General features: G+C 35.7%; 3 protein-coding genes across 5 annotated transcripts; 2 read left to right on the top strand and 1 right to left on the bottom strand.

The window, feature by feature from the left end:
* The first annotated feature begins 4,515 nt into the window (after positions 1–4,515).
* Positions 4,516–5,912, top strand: LOC149387002 (RING/U-box superfamily protein). 2 transcript variants are annotated; one of them, XM_089624160.1, is made up of 3 exons: positions 4,516–5,353; positions 5,456–5,583; positions 5,685–5,912. In XM_089624160.1, exons 1-2 carry the CDS (start codon positions 4,536–4,538, stop codon positions 5,520–5,522), a joined length of 885 nt encoding a protein of 294 aa, XP_089480286.1. In that variant the 5' UTR covers positions 4,516–4,535; the 3' UTR covers positions 5,523–5,583; positions 5,685–5,912. The 2 variants fall into 2 exon arrangements, with proteins under 2 accessions (XP_089480286.1, XP_089480287.1); XM_089624161.1 differs by having other exon boundaries at positions 5,681–5,912.
* Positions 5,913–6,308: 396 nt separating this feature from the next.
* RBL10 (RHOMBOID-like protein 10) lies at positions 6,309–8,850 on the top strand. 2 transcript variants are annotated; one of them, XM_089623366.1, is made up of 9 exons: positions 6,309–6,642; positions 6,747–6,913; positions 7,388–7,442; positions 7,619–7,699; positions 7,789–7,885; positions 7,987–8,054; positions 8,189–8,287; positions 8,374–8,415; positions 8,545–8,850. In XM_089623366.1, the coding sequence occupies exons 1-9, from the start codon at positions 6,490–6,492 to the stop codon at positions 8,686–8,688; spliced, it is 906 nt and encodes a 301-aa protein (XP_089479492.1). In that variant the 5' UTR covers positions 6,309–6,489; the 3' UTR covers positions 8,689–8,850. The 2 variants fall into 2 exon arrangements, with proteins under 2 accessions (XP_089479492.1, XP_089479491.1); XM_089623365.1 differs by having other exon boundaries at positions 6,744–6,913.
* Positions 8,851–9,067: 217 nt separating this feature from the next.
* On the bottom strand, positions 9,068–13,211 carry LOC149387000 (hydroxyproline-rich glycoprotein family protein). The gene is made up of 5 exons (XM_089623364.1): positions 12,788–13,211; positions 11,855–11,964; positions 11,382–11,753; positions 10,459–11,002; positions 9,068–9,510 (listed from the first exon to the last, which is right to left on the bottom strand). Exons 1-5 carry the CDS (start codon positions 13,053–13,055, stop codon positions 9,410–9,412), a joined length of 1,395 nt encoding a protein of 464 aa, XP_089479490.1. The 5' UTR covers positions 13,056–13,211; the 3' UTR covers positions 9,068–9,409.
* Between the last annotated feature and the right edge of the window lie 6,269 nt (positions 13,212–19,480).

Genomic DNA, 19,480 nt, shown 5'->3' with positions numbered 1-19,480 from the left:
TGATTTTGTAACATATTAGTCATTTCCTGTGAAGAAGAAAAGCTTACTTCTTTCATGAAATTCAACACCTAAATCTTACAAATTTGGAATAAGTTATTTGTGATTAAAATTTATCTCTATGAATGTAAAGTACTTTAATTTTTTATTTTACTATTTCTATGGTCAAAATCTAACTTAGTTTTATAAATTAACAAGTAACCGAGTTTGTATATATTTTGAAGTGTTTAGGTTTAGAATTTATAAATAAATAAGAATAGGTTACTAAAATTTTATAGAATATACCTCAGTAAATTGAGTGTTTTAAAATGTATTTGAATAAAATAAATATTAAAATAACCCTTTATTTATATAGTTTTTTTTCTGTTTATTGAAATTTTTAAAAAAAATTCAGAAGTGACACTATGACTAATGTTACATGATACATATATTATTCACAGTGATAAGAGTAAGAGACATATCGATCAAGATTACACGAGAGTACACAAGCATTAAGATGTGGAATTACCACTAGACTAATCTAAACGTGGCTTACCGGTAGCGGGACGGGACGGAATCCCCGCTACCGGTAATGAAGGTAACGGGACGGGAGTTACCGTTAAGCGTAACGGACGGGAGTCCCGTCCCGTTACTGTAGCTAACGGGATCCACGGATCCCGTTAGCGACCGTTGCTTTTTATATTTTTTTTTTTTTTTTTTTAATCTCGGCCGTTGGATCAAAGATCCAACGGCCGAAAAAAAAGAGCCGTTTGAATATGAACGTTGGTTTTATGCCGTTGGAGCCGAAAATGAGGTTTTTTTATTTATTTTTTTTTTCCCACTTATTTCTAAAATCTATAAATACCCCCCCATTTCATTCATTTTCTTCGCACCTTTCACTCAAACTCTCTCAAACTCTCTCAAACTCTCTCAAATTCTCTCAATCTCTCTCTCTAATTCTCTCAAACTCTCTCAATTTTACTCTCTAAAGCTTTCATTTTCTCATGGCATCATCATCCCACAACCGAGGAGGTCGAAGGGGAAGAGCTTCCCGAGGAGAACGAATGCACCGTTTTGAAGAAAATTGGTTGCATTTGTCTCAAAACGCCCCCGACCCAAACACCCAATACTCTTTCGATCCAAATTATGTTGCTCCTACTTTCCACAATACGGAATTCACCGAAATTCCAAACACACAAATGCCATATTATCCTCAGATGGATCCCGAGCAAGCATATCAAGCACAAATACCGCCATCCGAAGCCGCTTTTCAAGAGTTTCAAGTGTTCGAGGAACATTATCATCAATCCCAAAATCCAAATGAAGAAGAAGACGACGACGAAACCCAAGATCCAAATGAACAACATGATGACGAGGAGGAGGAGGATGAAGAAGAAGACGTCCCACCGCCACCACCTCAGCCTCGAACTCAAGTTCCACGACCTCGACAACGTGAGCAACAAGAGGAGACCCGACAAAGACGACGTGCCCGAGAAGAACAACAACAACAACAACCACCTCAACAACAACAACCACCGCAACAACAACAACAACCTCAACAAGCACAAGCATCACGACGTCGAGCGAGGTCTGTTGTCTGGACGTTCTTTGAAGAGGTGGTTGCCAACGGTGAAAAAGCCGGAAAATGTCACGTTTGTGGCAAAATCTTTAGCGCTCATAACACTAGAGTTGGGACGTCGCTATTGTGGAGTCATCACAGACACTGCCAGGGGGGGACACAATCTGGAGCCTCTACAACCCAAGTAAGTAACATCGATCCTTTAAGATTTAGACGTGATTTAGTTGAATATTTTGTATCAACCGATCAATCTTTTAGTCATATCGAATCTCAAGGCTTTGTTAGATTCATTAGTTCTTTTATTCCAAACGTACAACTAATGTCTAGGAAAGCCTTGAGATCCGATATCCTAAAATGGTTTTTAGGAGAAAAGGAACAAATGAAAGACTCAATATCCTCTGGTAGATATAGCGTAGCCTTAACATCGGATATATGGACCGGTCAATCTAAGATGGACTTTATGAGCGTTGTAGTCCATAACATAGACGACGATTGGAACCTGAACAAACGTATCATAGCGTTTAGGAGGATAGAAGGTTCGCACACTGGTGAGAACATCTTAGATATCATAGTTAGTGTTTTAGCTGAGTGGGGTTTGAACAATAGGGTTATATCTGTGACCTTAGATAATGCCACTAGCAACAACGCCATGATTAGGGAGTTGACCCAAAAACTTAACGCAGACGAAACCCTTATACATCAACGTTGTGCTACCCACATCATCAACCTCATAGTTCAAGCCGGAGCCGCTAGTTACGACCCTTCGATAAACAAGATTAGGAATTACATAAGTTGGATAAATAGTTCAACCTCTAGAGTAGATGAGCTTAAGAGACGGCTTAGACTAAACGGCCTTCAAGAACGCACATTTCACCTAGATAACAAAATTAGGTGGAATTCAACCTTTCTTATGCTGACCAACTTCTTATCCGAGCGTTACGTCGATGTTATTGTTTCTTACATTAACAGCGTACATGGCGAAAACGCTATATCTGATTTGGATATTAGGATGGCTGAATCATTTGTTTCTTTTCTCGACATTTTTTTATAAAGAAACTTGTTATCTTTCTGCTGTTTACACTCCCACTTCTTTTCTCGATCTTCATACTATGACCGCAATAGCTGTGCATCTTGATAAAAATAAAAACGAAACTATTTTTCAAGATTCTATTCAAGCAATGACAGCAAAGTTTTTAAAATATTGGGGGGCTGGAAAGGTTCCATTACTATACGGTTTTGGAGCCATTCTAGACGTCCGATGTAAAATTGGAGGTTTAAAAATTTTTTTGAAATACATAAGAAACCATTTTGTGGACCAAGATTACGTTGCACTTGATCTTCCGAGGATCGTGCAAGCTTTTTTTTATCTTTTCAAGGTTTACGAGGCGAAACTTCTACCACAATACCGAGCGCAACCTTCTCAATCACAGACGCAATATCCGAGAAGACACCAATACACGAATGTCTTCGTCAACGCGCCCGCGTACAGCCCGTCTCCTCAACAACAAGAAGCTGGGACAAGTCAGACGAGGTCAAGCGCAACCGACGCACGGTCCCATCCGGAGATCCAAGAGTACGATAGGAACGATTGGGTCAGGTCGGACGACGAAGCCATCGACCTCTTGGTTTGGTGGAGGCAGAATGCGAGGAGGTTTCCGATCTTGTCATCTATGGCACAAGACATCCTCACCATCCCAGTTTCAACTGTGTCCTCTGAGGCGGCTTTTAGCAGCGCGGGCCGGATCATCGACGATAGAAGATGCAGCCTGAAACCGGAGATGGTCGAAGCATTGACGTGCGGAAAAGATTGGATTCAACATCGAAATCGAGCACAAGAAACATTCATGTGCTTCGATATTCTAGACGATTTTGAAGTTGATTTTGCAAACGTAAACATAAATGGTTAAAGTATCGTGTATAACAAAGGGATATCCCGGCCCTTGTCCGGGATACATTTTCAAACATTTAACGAGGAAAGGGGTGCTCTTTTTCCTCGCCGTCGCACCTTTTTAGGGGTCGGTGAGGTTTTTTAGGAGGCCCATTTTTAATTTCACATTCTTCGTTATTGTTTTTTTTACCCATTTTTAATTATTTAACAACATTCATATTTTTCATTTCTACCCACTTATTCCAAATCTTTTCACTTTAATCCTTTCATTTTATTTATTAAATTCTTTTTTTTTAAATTTTTTTTTTTTTATAATGCCTAACGGGATCCGCGGATCCCGTTAGACATTTACCGCCTCCGTCCCGTTATATAACGGGACGGGACTCCCGTTCGGCGAATTAACGGGAGTCCGGGCGGGGGCGGGACGGGAGGCGCGGGAACTCCCGGTAAGCCAGGTTTAGACTAATCTAAGGACCACTAAGTTAGCAATTCACAAATGAGTAGTTAACAATAATAAATTAGTATTTAGAGATTGAACTTATATATTATTTCATTAACTCAAAAGTGTGCATAAAAGCTCGTGACTCTAAAAAGAAAATCTGTTATTCAAGTCACCTATAAAAAAAGTGTGGACAAACTAAAAAAACGATACGTAGTTGCAAATCTACAACGACAAATGGTCAGGAGAAAACGACATGTATATTATTTGACGCATAGCAAATCAAACATTAGCTTAATTAAGTTGAGTTACGATGAGTTTTTGGTTTTCTCAAAATGTAGGTTAATGACATTTGGGAAATTTGTCAAATATTTGTAATTAAACCACCGCATTGGTTACCGAAAAAGAATAAAGCTTGTATGTAACTTGTTGCTTTGCGTTGAATCTAGTTTATCCATTCCTTCATGTTCACTTTAATTTAATCATGTAAGAAAATTATAAGAAACCCCAACATATCAACATATTCACTTGTAAATAGAATCGCTTTGCTTATTCCTAGAAACCATCCTTTTTCTCATTTTTGTTCTTTTTAATTTCCTATATATAGGAAAGCATGCATTAAAATCCAAACACACATCAAAGCCCTAATAATAATGTCTTTAGTTCCCCGTCCTCGTGTAGTAATTAATAACGGGACTAGAAGAACAAGAAGTTTTCATTACTTCTGGTGCCTAAATTGTCGAAGAACTATTAGGGTGAACATCTCAAACACAATTAACAATTTAGACGACAACAACAACAACAATAGTAGTATTTTTGTTGTCGTTTGTCCTTATTGCTCCACAAATCGTCATAGCCTTGATCGTATTCGAAACTCTAATAACGGTCATCTCTCAAGCCTAGCTCTAGTTCTCGACCCCGTATTTGATCCAAGGTTCCAATGGGAATATGAGGACAATCAAGAAGGACTTGGGCAAAACAATGCTCGATCGTGGATAACCTTTGATTTTTCTGGAGAAAATCACGAGAATACTCTCTCGGATAACGACGACAACAACGATAGCGATTACGACATTTTCTTCAACGGACTAAACGAGACAGTTGGGGGAAGAAGAGGAAGAAGAAGAGTAGCATCATCTACATCGAATACCGAGGCTTTGGCTCCATTGGTGAGAACAACCGAGGAGCAGGTCAGAGACGAGCCTTTATGCGCCATTTGCAAAGAGGAGTTCGAAATCGGCGACGAAGTGAGAGAGTTGGCGTGCAAACACTTCTACCATAGTGATTGCATTGTGCCTTGGATTATGCTTCACAAAACTTGTCCAATTTGCCGGTATGACCTAAATTGTAATAATAACGAAGATGGAATATTATTGTCCAATTCATTGCGTCGGTGGTGGTGTCATTTGCTTGATTTGATTTGGCCATTATGTGTCACTCTCTTGGATTTGAGGTCTTGGAATGCATGGAGGTAAACCTAAATTTATTCATCTTCATTTGAATTTATATATTATATAGAATAATTTTGAGTAGTAATTGGATGTAGTGGTTTGTTGATATTATATTTTTGCAGCCAATATTTTGTGGTATTCTTTGTTCATTCTATAGCTTCGGTTATGGTCGCTTACCTATCCTCCTAGTAAATAATAAGTTCACGAGTCATCACGAAAAAAGACATGGTAAAGTATTGCACAGACTCAGGTAAAAATTTTAATAATGTTATCGAAAAAAAAAAAATAACTTGAAGTTTAAGAGCCTTATTATTATGTTTTGGATTTGATTTATTCGATCTCGAAAGACAGACTCAACTCAAGATCATACCCTCCAAGTTTCAACTTTCAAATATTCCCTCATAAGGATCAAGTTTAATAACAAGTACAGAGCCAGAGAGAAGAATTTATGTATATGCTCATACTTCATATACGAAGCACAATATTTGTATATATTATTATGTGGCACAATATTTGTATATACTCTTATCATCACAGGAAGAAAAGAAAAGAAAAAAAAAGCCAAGATTATATACCATACCATAATGTAACAGAAGCCTTAAAAAGTTCCTTTTAATTGTAATTTTTTTAACAAAAACTGCAAGTACCTATTTTTAGGAAAATGGACTGAAAAAACAGTTTAACATTGATCAGATGAAATTTCTAATTTTGACGTTTTAACACAAATACCTATTTCTTAAATTAAAATTGTAAATAATTCGTATTCTAATAAAAAAAAATTATAAACAGTAAAAAGAAGTTAAATAAAACTACATACATAAAATAAATAAAGAATGTTTTAAAAAGGTATACAGTATTAAAAAAAAATTGCCGTTATTGGTAAAATAAATTTTCAAAAAACCTATGCCTGTAATTTATCCAAAAGCATTAGCCTCGACCAAAAAAATGATATAAATAAAACAAAAAATTGGCCAACATTATAGAAGATAGAAGTAGAACCATAAATGAGCAATTTTTCTTTTCTTTTTAATATAAGTAAAAGCTTTAAGCTTTTAAAGCATTAGAAAGCCATCGATAAAAAATCCCAATCACACACACGCATGGACAATAAGGCTTCGAGGAAGTGAGATATACGACAATCACTCCCACAAGAACGATGATAATCCACTCAGGCTCGCCGATGTCAATGCCATGGCCGTTCGGCGGCGGGTTCCGATCGCCGGAGCCGAAAGAGGGTCCCACCTTGAACACCATCGCCACAGCCACTTCTCTCCGACTCGTCAACCCTCTCGTCAAGTCTTACTTTCAGGCAATGATCAAGAATAAAGCTTGAAACTTTATATTCATTCTCTTCATTTTGATTGGATCAAAAATGGTTTTTTTTTTTTTTTTTTTTTTTTTTTGCGGCAGAAGATGGGTCGTCTGAATTACGCGGCTTCTCGGTTGTTGCCGCTGAATTGGGCTCGGCTCGGCGGAGAGGGTTCGGTGGGAAGACCGGACAAAAAGCCGAGCCCAAGTCCAAGTGACTTCTTCAGTGAGGAAAGGCTATGGACCAATGTACTTCTTGCTCTCAATGTTGTGTGAGTGAGTCTTGTTGTTCTTTCTATTGGTTTTGTGTTTGTATGTGACTGTATTAAGCCTACGTTTGGAACAGGATTTTACGATGGGAAGTCAAAATTTGAATGAAAATTACTAGGGAAAATCAAAATTTTGTATCGTGTTTAGAAGTTCGGAAAAAGTTGAGGGAAAACGAAAGGAGAGAGTGAGAAGAGAGACTTCCAAATTTGGGTAGATTCCGTGTTTTCTAAAAAAAATCAAATCACACTTTTAGTTATGCATTTTCTCTAGGATTCCATTCCCTCAAATTTTCCTGAATCCAAACTACACAGAAAAAATCAAAGGTTCTAAACATTCTCTTAAAGTTGTGAAATTTATTGAATGGTTTTGAGCTGCTTAGAGATGTTTGGCTACAAGATTAAATTTAGTACTCCCGAGTCGAGTGAATGATGAGATTGAATTGAATTTTAGTTTTTAATGAATTCCAATTTGGACAGAGTATATATAGCTCAAGTTGCAACGCAAGGGAAGTTGATGTTTTGGGGAGCCAAGGTAAGATCTTTTTTTTTTTTTTTTTTTAACATGGAGAGAGGTTTTTCAGAACTAGAACTTGGTCTCAACTTACAACTCGTCGAAATATTTGAGTTTGTAGAGAACATTTTTTTTTCAGTGGTAGAACTTGAATTCAACTCGTGGGTCGATGATTTTTTATTTATTTTTTGGTTCAGATCAATGGTCTGGTAGAGGAAGGGCAACTATGGAGGCTAATTACGTCCGCGTTTTTGCACGCGAATGTTGGTCACCTCTTGGTCAGTCACTAACTCTTCATTCGATTCTTGGTCAGTTTGATTCAAATTCTCGAGTGTCATTATGGTGATATATGTTTTTTTTATTCCAGGTAAATTGTTACTCTCTAAACTCCGTTGGGCCTTCTATGGAGAAGATTAGCGGGCCCGGGAGATTCCTTGCTGTCTACTTTGCATCGGCGATTGCATGTAAGAATATATTTATTCATTTTGTACTGTTACTTAAGTGTTGATACAAATAAACAAGACTTCTGAGTGAAAAAAATAAATAAAAATAAATAAAAAATCAGGTTCGACGATGAGCTATTTTCTCAGCGACAACCCTGCCGTTGGTGCATCGGGCGCAATCTTCGGACTTGTAAGTCGCGTTATTATTGATTCTCTTTTAGGTTAATTCTATCAAACATGTCGAAATATCTTTCGGTAACTTTTGATTTATTTTGCGCTGAAATGTGGTGGTTCCAACTTTTATTATTCCGAGTTCATCGCCAGGTTGGATCGACGGCTGTGTTTATACTGAGGCACAGAGGCCAGATCGGAGGCGGAAAAGGAGAGCTACGACACATCATGAATGTGATTGCAATAAATATGGTAACGGAATCACTTTCTTCGTTTGAGATGAACTGATGAGAAGATTCAGCGTTTTGATCACTGAAATGTTCGTTTTTATTTTGCAGGCTATCGGACTATTATCTCAAGGGATTGATAATTGGGGACATGTAAGTCTCGGAAACCATTCTTTCGAAACGTACTTATTCAGAATATTATATTTTTGGGGGATATTTTTACCTATTCGCGTGATCAAATGTTTTTTGTTCTTTTGCTTATGCCTCGTTCTATATCTTTAGTTGGGAGGACTGCTCGGTGGAGCTGCCACGTCGTGGCTTCTCGGGCCCGCCTTTGATACCAAAACGCGCTCAAGAGATGGTCGAAGAATGTTTGCCGATAAGGCTCCGATATTCTACCTCATCAACTGGAAAAAGAGATTCTAGATTCTAGGCTCATATTCAACATGTATGCTACAAATAAATTGAAAATAAAGCTGATTCGTGTGTGTAAATAAATGTCGATTACATTGTTCTTTGTTTGACCACAATGAAATGAATGTGGCAAATCAGAAGTTGGATTGGTATTTGCATAATGTTGGTTATTTATTTTATATCGCCATTGCAGACACTAAATAAGAGAGGGCAAGTGAGGCACCATAAATAATCCAACATGTTACTCCATACTCACATTATAGTAATAATAATCTCCTTTACTTTATGACTATGCCCGGAATTGCAAAAGCCCAAAAAGAACCTCTACATTTTTTCTTTACACTTGAGTTGATACATAGATTGGTTCCTTTTGACCACTTGCAAAGCTGGCTCATGCAAAACATGCATTTCTAAGTCATCAGTCTGTGAAGAGTGTTCAAGTGTTTCTTGTGATACGGAAAAAAGATTGTATACAATATACAGTGAGAGATAAGGCCTGCCACAATTTGGCTTTGACCCGCGATTTCCAACTCCCGATATCACACCTATCTTGCTTGTCAAGTAAGTCCTGTCGAATCTTTTCGAAACGTGCCGATATATCTCCTCGCCAAAACAAAACTGGAGATGAAAGACGTTACAGTGTGTAGTTGTTACTTTTGTGGGTTTTCTTCTTATTCTTGTTGGGTATGTGTTTTAAGAGACTCCTCTTCAGAGGCTTCGTAAGTTAAAAAGTCTATAGCATTAAATTTGACCAGCAAAGGAGATGAAAGATCATTAGCACAGCCGGTAGTCCCAACGGCCAGACTGTCTTGTACAAAGAACCCGCTGCCGAAGCTGAAATAAAATGAAATAAAAACATTCTTACGTTAATTACATTTTCAATCAAGTATACTTAAAGAGAAACACTTGTTTAATCCAAGGTTTAAAATATCGATACCGATACCCATACCGAGGTTCTGATTTTACGGATATATCGAGTATCGATGGATATATCGACGGATATTCTATAACAATTTAAATACCGACTACCGATTATATCGATGATATATCGGATACCGACGGATATATCGGCAGAAATCCTATAAAAATATATAAAATGTATATATAATTTAATGATACATATAACAATTATATTTTAAATAGATATATATATATATATAACATATCTATATAGATATATACGTATATTTATATCTATAAATATACGTAATGAATGAATATATAACATTTATTTAGCTAACAATAAAGTTCACCTTATTATGAAATTAATAAATTTTAAAAAATCACTCCATATAAACATATGTAGTTATATGAATTTTAATAAGCAATAATGAGTCTTCATCTTCCCAAGAACTCAAGTTTAAATTTTGGGCCTGTTTAGAGCTATGTAAATAGGTATTTCATGAATAATTTTTCTGTTTTGGCTGTTGTAGGAATTTGTTTTACATTTAAAAAAAATCACTTCCTATGTAGTTCTATGAATTTTAATGAGCAATAATGAGTCTTCATATTCCTAAGAACTCAAGTTTAAATTTTGGACCTGTTTAGAGCTATAAAAATAGGTATTTCAGGAATAACTTTTATGTTTTTGGCTGTTGTAGGAATTTTTTTTAGAAAAACGGTATATCGGGAAGAAAACGATATTTAGGCTGTTATATCAGTTTTTTTACCGAGCCTTCAAAAAAACGGATATATCGGCGATATATCCCTATATATCGCCGATATTTAGAACCTTGGTTTAATCATTATAATAAATAAATAAATGATGTAATGCTAACTTACGTGACGGAGCCGGAGAAAACGAGGACGATGCCAATCCTTGCGGTCTATCCTTGCTTTCGTCAGAACTCGGGCCACGGGCTACGGGACCCGAGCGAGGGCTCGAAGCAGTCGGTGCAAAAGCCGGAGGAGCGATCGGGTCAGACAATGGCCTCGGTGACGTGTCATACGGGCAACGCTGAGGTGGCGGGGATCGTGGAGACTCGGAAGACGGTGAAGGACCCGAGGACGCCGATGGGGATATCCGTATCGGGGGAATCGATGGTTTGGACCCGGGACTTGGCTCGGGTGCGGGTCCCGGGGAAGGGCTAGGAGACGGGGAAGAGAGAGTCCCTCTGAGGTAAGAGGACAAGGTTACGCTTTTGACTTTGCCGAACCTGTCGTTGTCGAGGCCGAGATTTTGAGGGGAAGAGTTTGTGACTTCTTCGGCCAGCTGTCTCAACCTTTCCGGCGAGAGCTTTCCCAGAATGGAAGTGACCGATGCCTGAATAATAGCCGGAGAACTCGCCGTCGAACCGACTACGTTTGTTAGTTGCACAAACACGTTCTGAATCAAGAAACAACGCGGCGTTAGTTAGATAGCAAACAAATATATCTTCTGAGTTTAGTCAATCGGAACAATTCAAATATATCCTCCGGACCAACTGCTTCGTAGTTTTTACTATGCAAAGTCAGAGCGTATAAAAGCATAGTGGTCAACGATTTGATGATATTTCGCAAAAGGTCACGACTTTTTCTTAAAGAAACTTCAATGTTTTTCAATTACGAGTTTTTAGTGTTGAAATATTGACGAATGGGTTGAAGGGATAAATTAGTACCAGTTTAATAAACTCGAGATTAGATATCTAATAGTAAAACTAAAAACACACCCCAAAAATATGAAAAGAAGAATTACAAGTTGAGAGAGTCGAACTGGATAAACACACCTCGAACGGTTTTAATTGTAACCCGGACTTCAGCTGATCTTTGAGATCAACGATATTTTCCAGAATTTCGGAAATGGAATTGTGGAGAGTAAAATTGAAGAGAATCTGAGGTATCAGCCCGATCGGAGTACTTTCGGGCATCACGGTGATCCCGCCTCGAAACTTGAGAATCTCGAATTCCGATGGAGACCCAAATATTTCAGTCGTTAATGTCAGGTTGATCTGCTTCATAAACACCTCGACCAAAGAAGATTTCATCACGCTCAGAGACACCGGATTTATCGGAGCGCTAATCGGATCGGGAAGAGCGCCGAACACCACGGACGTTCTATTCGGAGCGTCGTTCGATCCGCGCATCGATAATACAACGACCTGTTTGCACAAAAAAAAAAAACAACTTTGTTTGTTTCCTTTCGATTTTTGTTTTACTGCGAATCGCATGACAAAAAGGGGTTTAAAAGCATAATAAGGACCTTTGTATATGGAACGCCTATTTCCTCGTTGATATCGTACTCTAGTCTTCTGATATGAGGTATGAGCTCCGAGACAGGCTTTTCCAAGGAGAAGAATACTTTAGCCGAGGCTGCAAGGAAAAAAGGATAAACGCTCAAAGAACAAAGTAAAACCAATTATACACTCAGTCAGAAGACTAAAGAACCTCTAGTTCTTCTTTTTGCTTCCTATTTCACATATATGTGTAGGCATATCTAAACTACCGATAAAAAGAATCGAATACAAAACCACAATCCAAAGACACAGAAGAAATCTCTGAATACGAGTAAAAAACAAAGTAGCATAAAATTAGCATGGAACAACCACATTTCTCGTGGTCTAAGCACAGTTATTAAGATCTTGAAATCCAAGTAAAGCACAACTCACAGAAGCAGTGATGAACTACAAATTTTCAACTACCAAAATAAACCAAAAACTATAATAAGATTCAAAAAAATAAAACGTAGTTCAAGACGTATATCAATGTATTGTATACATTCCTTATACAGTGATATATTAACTTCTCTAAAATCCAGTACCATATAATTAGGACTCTTCGTCGTCCAAACTAACACATGATTGCTTTTGTAGTGAATTTTAAAATTAAACAAAAAGAAAATAACAAAAATCCTATGTTTAAAATTCCCAAGACACAAAATCCCTAGTTGCATAAAATGATTTACAATAAACCAAAACATAAACAAAATATAATTCACTAAAATAGACTTCATTTTGAAATTGAAATCCCTAAATGCAAAATTCAAAAATAGTCGTCTCGTCTGTTTGTAATTTTCGCATACGGAGACCTAAAATCAAGGATATTCGATACAAACACACACACACACACACACACACACACACACACACATATATATATATATATATATATATATACAGAGAGAGAGAGAGAGTACCACTGAGCTTAATCTCTTGTTGTGCCTCGAAACCATATTTCTTAGACCTAAACGGAACGATCGAGAAGATTCCGTAGATTAAAAGCGATAAGCTCAGAACCAAAACGAGAACGCACTTAAAGCTCAAGTCTTTTGAGAGCCTCGCAATGAGAACCGAACATTGATCGCATAGAATCCCCGAAGAAGATGACGATGATGACGATAACGAATCATTCCGTGGGACTTGTCTTTCTTCGTCATACTTGTTCTTGGCTTCGAATTTTCCCATTTACAGAGAGCATCTGGAATCGCTTTCTCTCTCTAGAATTACAGAGCTCTCTCTATCTCTCACTGTCTTAATTGTTCTTGTGAACAACGAACCCTTTTCACTCTCTTGAGCTATTTCTTTCACTTTCTCCCTCTAAAAATCCCTCCCTTATGTTCTCTCTCTCTCTCTCTAGTAGTGCGATTCCGGTACTTAATATTCTATTATTCCTTTTGCCTTCTTTTTTTTAGTTTTTTATTTGATTTGGTGAATTATTATTTTCATTTAATTTTTAAAACGAAGTAATTATTTACTTATTATTTAAGTTTTTTAGGCTACCGAACGTTGAGAAGAAGCAAAGGGGAAAAGGAATAATAGAAAAGAAGGAAAAGTCTGATAAAAAAAGAAGAAGAAGAAGGAAAAGATAAGATTGAGTATTTTACAGCCTAATTGACCACTTTAATGGTTGCTCATTTTTTGGGTCTTTCACTCTTTTGTAAATAACTATATTACTAAAGAATCATAAGAATAGTTGTCAATCATACACTTAAATATAAATTAGCAAGGGATAGACAATTGACAATAATCAATTATGAAATTTACTTTTTATTTTTATCAATTTATGTGGAAAGTGAATCATCTTGATAAACGTATATAGAATGTCTTGATAAACTTTATTTAAAAAAAAAATATATTGGTGGAAAGTGAATCGTCTTCATAAACTTACAAATATAAAGTTTGTTGTGTGTGGGATTAAGATTGGATAAATTATTTGCCCCGTATTTTGTGTGGGAATTATATGCGTATCGTTAAAATTGTGATTATTATCTGTTATTATAAATTTATCATAAATTAGCGATGGGAAATAAAAGTAGACCAACTAGAATTGCACTCCAATTTAAAATAAATAAATAAGTAAAGAAAAACTATAATTGTACACGTCTGCGCACAAGTAGTCTAGCAATCGCTGAAGTATTTTTCAATAAATAATAATATTTGTTATGGTGACCATAAATATGTATATTGGAGAGAAATGTCTTTTTTTAAGTTGAGTAATAAATTTGTGACAAGTAATTTGAAAAGAACGAAGTTTCCTTTAATTGTGACCCCATATGGGACAAGAAAGCATCTCCATTTGACAGCACATCAAATTTCTCTCCATGTTGATATTCGTCGATAGTCGATACTCCTTGAGCTGTTAATAAATTAACATAAATAAATAAAACCCAACAAATACCTCTTAGCTAAGATATACTAACAAACAAGGACCCTCTAGATTATTAGATTGTCCATATTAAGAAGAATGAGTAAACTTTTTGATGTTTTGATGTTCATGAACAACATAAAAATCTTGATAATTAAAATAAAAAATATCTTCATATTTTCCAACTTAGAATATCTTCATTCATAAACTTCAAAATAAAATAAAGTATTTTACACTAATGTATTATGACGAATTAAATAGTATTTTCACAATAATTCAATACTCAATTTTTAACATTAAAAAAATATAACTCTCGTTTATATATTACTTTACTAATTTTAACACTTTTATATCTATTACTAATTTTACATGCATTTAAAATTATTTTTATCTCAAATAAATATGAAATGTAATTAAGAAGAAAAAAAAAACACACGTGAGATTCGAATATCATATAGACACGAGTTTTCTCTCTCCAAAAAATATCTCCCTGAAATTAAGATTTTAAAAAGCCATCTCTTTTTCTTAGCCGCCAGACTCCTCCCTAGCGTCGGTCGCCACCCCTCATTTCATGTTGTCCGTCTTCGAGTTGCCGGTACTGATTGGATTTAAAAGTGACATATGGGGTTTTTGTTGGTGTGAAGTTGGTGTATGAATCTGAACCCATATATTTTAGTTACCAATAAAGTCATTTTTAAATTTTTCAACTGATTATAAAATCTCTTAGTAGCTTTTGCATTATGTTTGTTTTAGTTTGTATTTGTGGCGAATTACTTATCATCCACCTTTTTACTTTGAAAATTTTGTTATATTTTTTATCTATATATTATTATTCATTATGATCGAAAACCATGATTGATTTGATCTATCCACCAACAACGAAGAGTTTATAAAAGGGCTAATTGAGTAACCGAGCCACAAATGTTTGGAGATTTGCTAAATAATCAACCTATTTTTATAAATTTTAAGTAAATATTCATTATGGTGATGTAGCATTGTTTTGACTTTTTTAGTATTTCATTTCTGTCATTGGAGTCTGATGGTTATTTACAATTATTAAAAAATATTTACGACTACTAATATCTTTTTGGCTTTGTTAATAAAATCTCGCTCTAGTTACTAATTAAAATTTACCAAAAGTTGGTTATACGACAAAAAAAATGAATTTTCATATGGTTATATATCTAGAGAGCTCATAGCTAGATATGTGATCGAAGTTTTATGTGCATCTTATTCTTTCTCATTTCGGAAGCGTGCATAAAATGGACAATAAATGGCAGTTAGGGCTAGATCTTTTACAATGTAGGTCGTGTTGTACCTTGTACTAAGTAGTTTTAAATAGGGATGGCAATTTGACCCGTTACCCGCGTTCCGGCCCGTTACCCGATTTATTCGGGTCGGGTAATACCCGTTCTTTTTGGGTAAACGGGTAATACCCGTTAAGGTTTTAACGGGTCCGGGTACGGGTAACGGAATAGCCATCCCGTACCCGGGACCCGACCCGTTAACTTTTAAATATTTAAAAATATATTAAATCATATGTTTACCTAATTAGATTATATATTTTAAACATTGTTTTTATACATAAGAATAAAAAAAAAAGTTGGTTCTTTCATATAAACTACAACCAATCTTTCATATAGCACTTTAATATTTTTCACATAAATTTTATTATTTTTAAACTTTATATTGTTGAGAGATTTTTATTTTATAAACGGGTAAGCGGGTCTACCCGACCCGCTACCCTTTTTTTAAACCGGGTAAACGGGTAACGGGTCTAATATTTTTAACCCGCTTACCCGGCGGGTATCCCCGTTACCCGGCCCGTCTCAAAATTCGGGTAAACGGGTCCGGGTAACGGGTAAAAAATTATAACGGGTACGGGTAACGGAATAGGTGTACCCGGCCTTACCCGTACCCGTTGCCATCCCTAGTTTTAAACTTGTAATTGTATGTATTTTACCCATTCTCTAGTTGAATACTTGTTGAGCTTTTCCTTAAAAAGAAATAGATTTAAATATCATGTCACAAATTATAAAGTGAATACCATTATATTGAAATTATTTGTTATTTTTTTAAAATAATTAATTATGTATATTCTCCTTAACATATTAAAATTTAATTTTGATACACGTATAATAATTGGAATATAAAAAAATTACAAAAAATAAAATAAAATATTCACTCGAATTCATAAAATACGTATGTGACTGTTAAAATAGTAACCAAAAAATGGAGTTATTTTTATTAAGAGTGCACATGAACTATTACATCATGCCTCTATATTGTTTTTATAATTACATTATTATTCAAAACAACAACCTTGTATCATAAATATATAATATATATATATATATATATATATATATATATTAATTAATTCAATCTATTCCAGAAAAATTGTAAAAACAAAGTACGAGAATTTCCTTTCGAGCTGACTATACGACCATTTACAAAACAAAACCTCATATTTGAACAATGTATATTTAATGTCCACAAAACATGTCTACTATAACATAAATGAACTTCGATGATTTCTATGATTGCCTACCAAATCCGACATACAAACGAAAGCAACAAAACAAATACCATGTTTAAGTTGACCTGTTTATTTCAAGGATCGAAATACCGTTACCGTTACCGTTCCGAGCCTTCGAATTTACTGATAACCCCCCGTACCGTAAATGAATACCGGGGGAAGCGAGAAAAAAAAAGGAAATCGGTACCGTTGAACTTACCGTTACCGTAGAGGAATACCGTCAAATACCGTATTTATAGAGGGGAATTCATAAAAGAAATATACAAAAAAACATACAAAGTATGTACGATACAATTCATAAAATTAAAAATAGTGTAGAATGTTTCAACACAATATAAAATTACAAACACAACAAAAAGTAAGTTCAATAGTACAAACCAAAATGATAAAGTTCAACGCAATCCATCAAATCATTTAATTAAAAGTTCGATCGGTTACGGTTTTAGTCACAAAATTTTGTGACAAGGACGTGGTTGTAATGTTTTTCTGGGCTCAGTTGAAATAAAATGTGGAGCTCGGGGTCAGTTTACAAACGGTGGAGAATTGAGGGTTTTCATGAGTAAATATGGAATACTAATTTCATTTTAAAAGGAAATTTTCTTTTTCTTTTTTCCTTATTTTCTTTTCTTATTCTTCTTTCTTTTTCCTTCTTCTCGTTTCTTCTCCTCTGCATCAAAGAATAACAGAAAAAAAAAAAAAAAAAATAAACAACCACAACAACTCCAGCACCTCCTTCACTCTTCCTTTTTCCTCACCCGTGCTCGGCCAACAGCTCCAGCACCGAGCCATCACCGCGCGCCTTGGCCGAGAGAGAACGAGTGCCGCGAGCCGCCGTGGACACCGACCGGGAAATGAGGAGACGGGCGGGATCTGGGCAGAAATGGTTTTCGTCGCGTCGGGAACTAGGCGGGTCGGCGGGATCCGGTCGGGAAGTGGGAAGTTTTGGTGTGGGTCGCGACGGTTTTTGGGCGAGCTCCCCGGAACCACCGGAAACTTCCGGTTTTGGTGGTTCTGGTGCCGGGGAGCTCCAAAAAGGGGGAACCGGACCGGTTCCCGTCCGGTTCCCCCGGTATTTAAATCCTTGTATTTAACAAAAATCCCGTTTACAGTTTAGGAAAATGAATAGATGAAGTCCGTGTCTTTTCATTCCATTTAACAATAGCTTCACAGTAAATATTATTAAACTTGAAACTGGAACACGTTTTTTTTAAGGTAGCAATTTGTTTTAATTTGTGACTCGAACCCACGACATCAAACTTATGTTGGTAGAGCTACTCACCATTTAGGCATTGTTAGGTAGAAATGAGAGAAATATGAGTGGATGGATTAAGTTCAATGGAAGAGAAAAGAAAAAAAAATTGATGAATTATAAATTGTTAAAAAGTTGATTGGTATAAGGTAAAGAAATATTACAATCCATTTATTTATTGTTTGGTATAGATAAAAAATAGCGAGAATGATTGTACCAAAGTTACTATATTATTTTTATATATACATAATAAATTATATTAATATAGGTTATATGTGAGATTTACTCCATCTTTTGTTTTCATATTTCCAAATTCACCCAAATTGGGAGGCATGGATTTTGGTGAGACCACGGAAAATGAATCCCTCGTAGTTCATTTTTATTCTTTTCATCTTCTCGACCAAATAATTCAAGTGATTTATTTCCACCCAATAATCTTTCATACTTATCGAGAGGGTTCTTAACTTGTTATATTTAAAATGCATTCAAATTTAAACATCATTATTATTAAAAAATTTAGAATTTTATAAATCTTAATTTTCTTTGCTTAATGTATACTCGTACAAGAAATAACTAATTAATCCATTTTTAAAATAGTTGTAGCTTTTTTTTAGATAAATTTCATATTCTAGACAAAAAAATAATGAAAATATCTCAATTAGACCCACTACTTAAAAAATATCCAAAATTGGACTTTTGTACCAATTTTGGATGAAAATACCCTTGCAAGACCATATGACACTACTAATAACAAAAAGTTCATTCACTACTTATTGAAAATCTCTAATTTTCTCATCATTTCGCGTATCCAATTGGTTGAATTCCTTCAAAATGGGTAAGTATGTTTCTTCATTCATCTTTTATAGCTTTAGTGATATAGTTTGTGTAAAATAAATAAAGTTGGTAGATGTAGGTTGTTAAACTTTCCGGAATTTGACTTTATTTCCGATGAAATCCGACCATTTCGGATGAAATTCATGTACAAATTCCGATGAAATTCAAGCAAAAAATCCGACAATTTTCCATTCTGACCTATTCCGACCCACTCCGACCAATTCCGACCATTCCGACCCTTTCCGACGACTCCGACCAATTCCGACCCTTTCCGACCTCTCCGACCGAATCCGTTGGATTCCGATGGTATTCATCGGAAATTTACAGTTTTTTTTTAAAAATATATATTTTTACCTCCAAATCTCATTCAAATCAACATAAAATAACTAATAACCACTAAAATTTTGTATCCTATCAATCCTACACTAATAAACCAAGAAAAAAACATAAAAAACTAACTTTTTTTTTTTGTCATTTTGGGTTATGGCACTTTGAGAGTTTGAGACCTTGAAGTGGTGTGGTGGAGGTCGAATTTGTGGTGGTTTCGGTCGGATTTGATGTGGTGGGCGTCAGATTTGAGGTGATGGAGGTCGGATTTGTGTCGGATTGGTGTGGTGGCCGGG

This window comes from Urtica dioica, chromosome 8 (assembly GCF_054948205.1).
Source record: "Urtica dioica subsp. dioica isolate 48M chromosome 8, U.dioica_male_clone48M_v1_H2, whole genome shotgun sequence".
NCBI lineage: Eukaryota > Viridiplantae > Streptophyta > Magnoliopsida > Rosales > Urticaceae > Urtica > Urtica dioica.
The sequence above is the reverse complement of the archived record's forward strand: the minus strand, read 5'-3'. Positions and strand labels throughout refer to the sequence as shown.

What these genes read in the sequence shown, in the direction of transcription:
- LOC149387002 (XM_089624160.1), top strand. Translation starts at nt 4,536, where the DNA reads ATGTCTTTAGTTCCCCGTCCTCGTGTAGTAATTAATAACGGGACTAGA. An exon ending in AGGTCTTGGAATGCATGGAG is followed by an intron (nt 5,354 to 5,455) that starts GTAAACCTAAAT and finishes ATATTTTTGCAG; the next exon opens with CCAATATTTTGTGGTATTCT.
- RBL10 (XM_089623365.1), top strand. Translation starts at nt 6,490, where the DNA reads ATGATAATCCACTCAGGCTCGCCGATGTCAATGCCATGGCCGTTCGGC. An exon ending in CTTTGCATCGGCGATTGCAT is followed by an intron (nt 7,886 to 7,986) that starts GTAAGAATATAT and finishes ATAAAAAATCAG; the next exon opens with GTTCGACGATGAGCTATTTT. An exon ending in ATGTGATTGCAATAAATATG is followed by an intron (nt 8,288 to 8,373) that starts GTAACGGAATCA and finishes TTTATTTTGCAG; the next exon opens with GCTATCGGACTATTATCTCA.
- LOC149387000 (XM_089623364.1), bottom strand. Translation starts at nt 13,055, where the DNA reads ATGGGAAAATTCGAAGCCAAGAACAAGTATGACGAAGAAAGACAAGTC. An exon ending in ACAAGAGATTAAGCTCAGTG is followed by an intron (nt 11,965 to 12,787) that starts GTACTCTCTCTC and finishes TTTTCCTTGCAG; the next exon opens with CCTCGGCTAAAGTATTCTTC. An exon ending in TACAATTAAAACCGTTCGAG is followed by an intron (nt 11,003 to 11,381) that starts GTGTGTTTATCC and finishes TTCTTGATTCAG; the next exon opens with AACGTGTTTGTGCAACTAAC.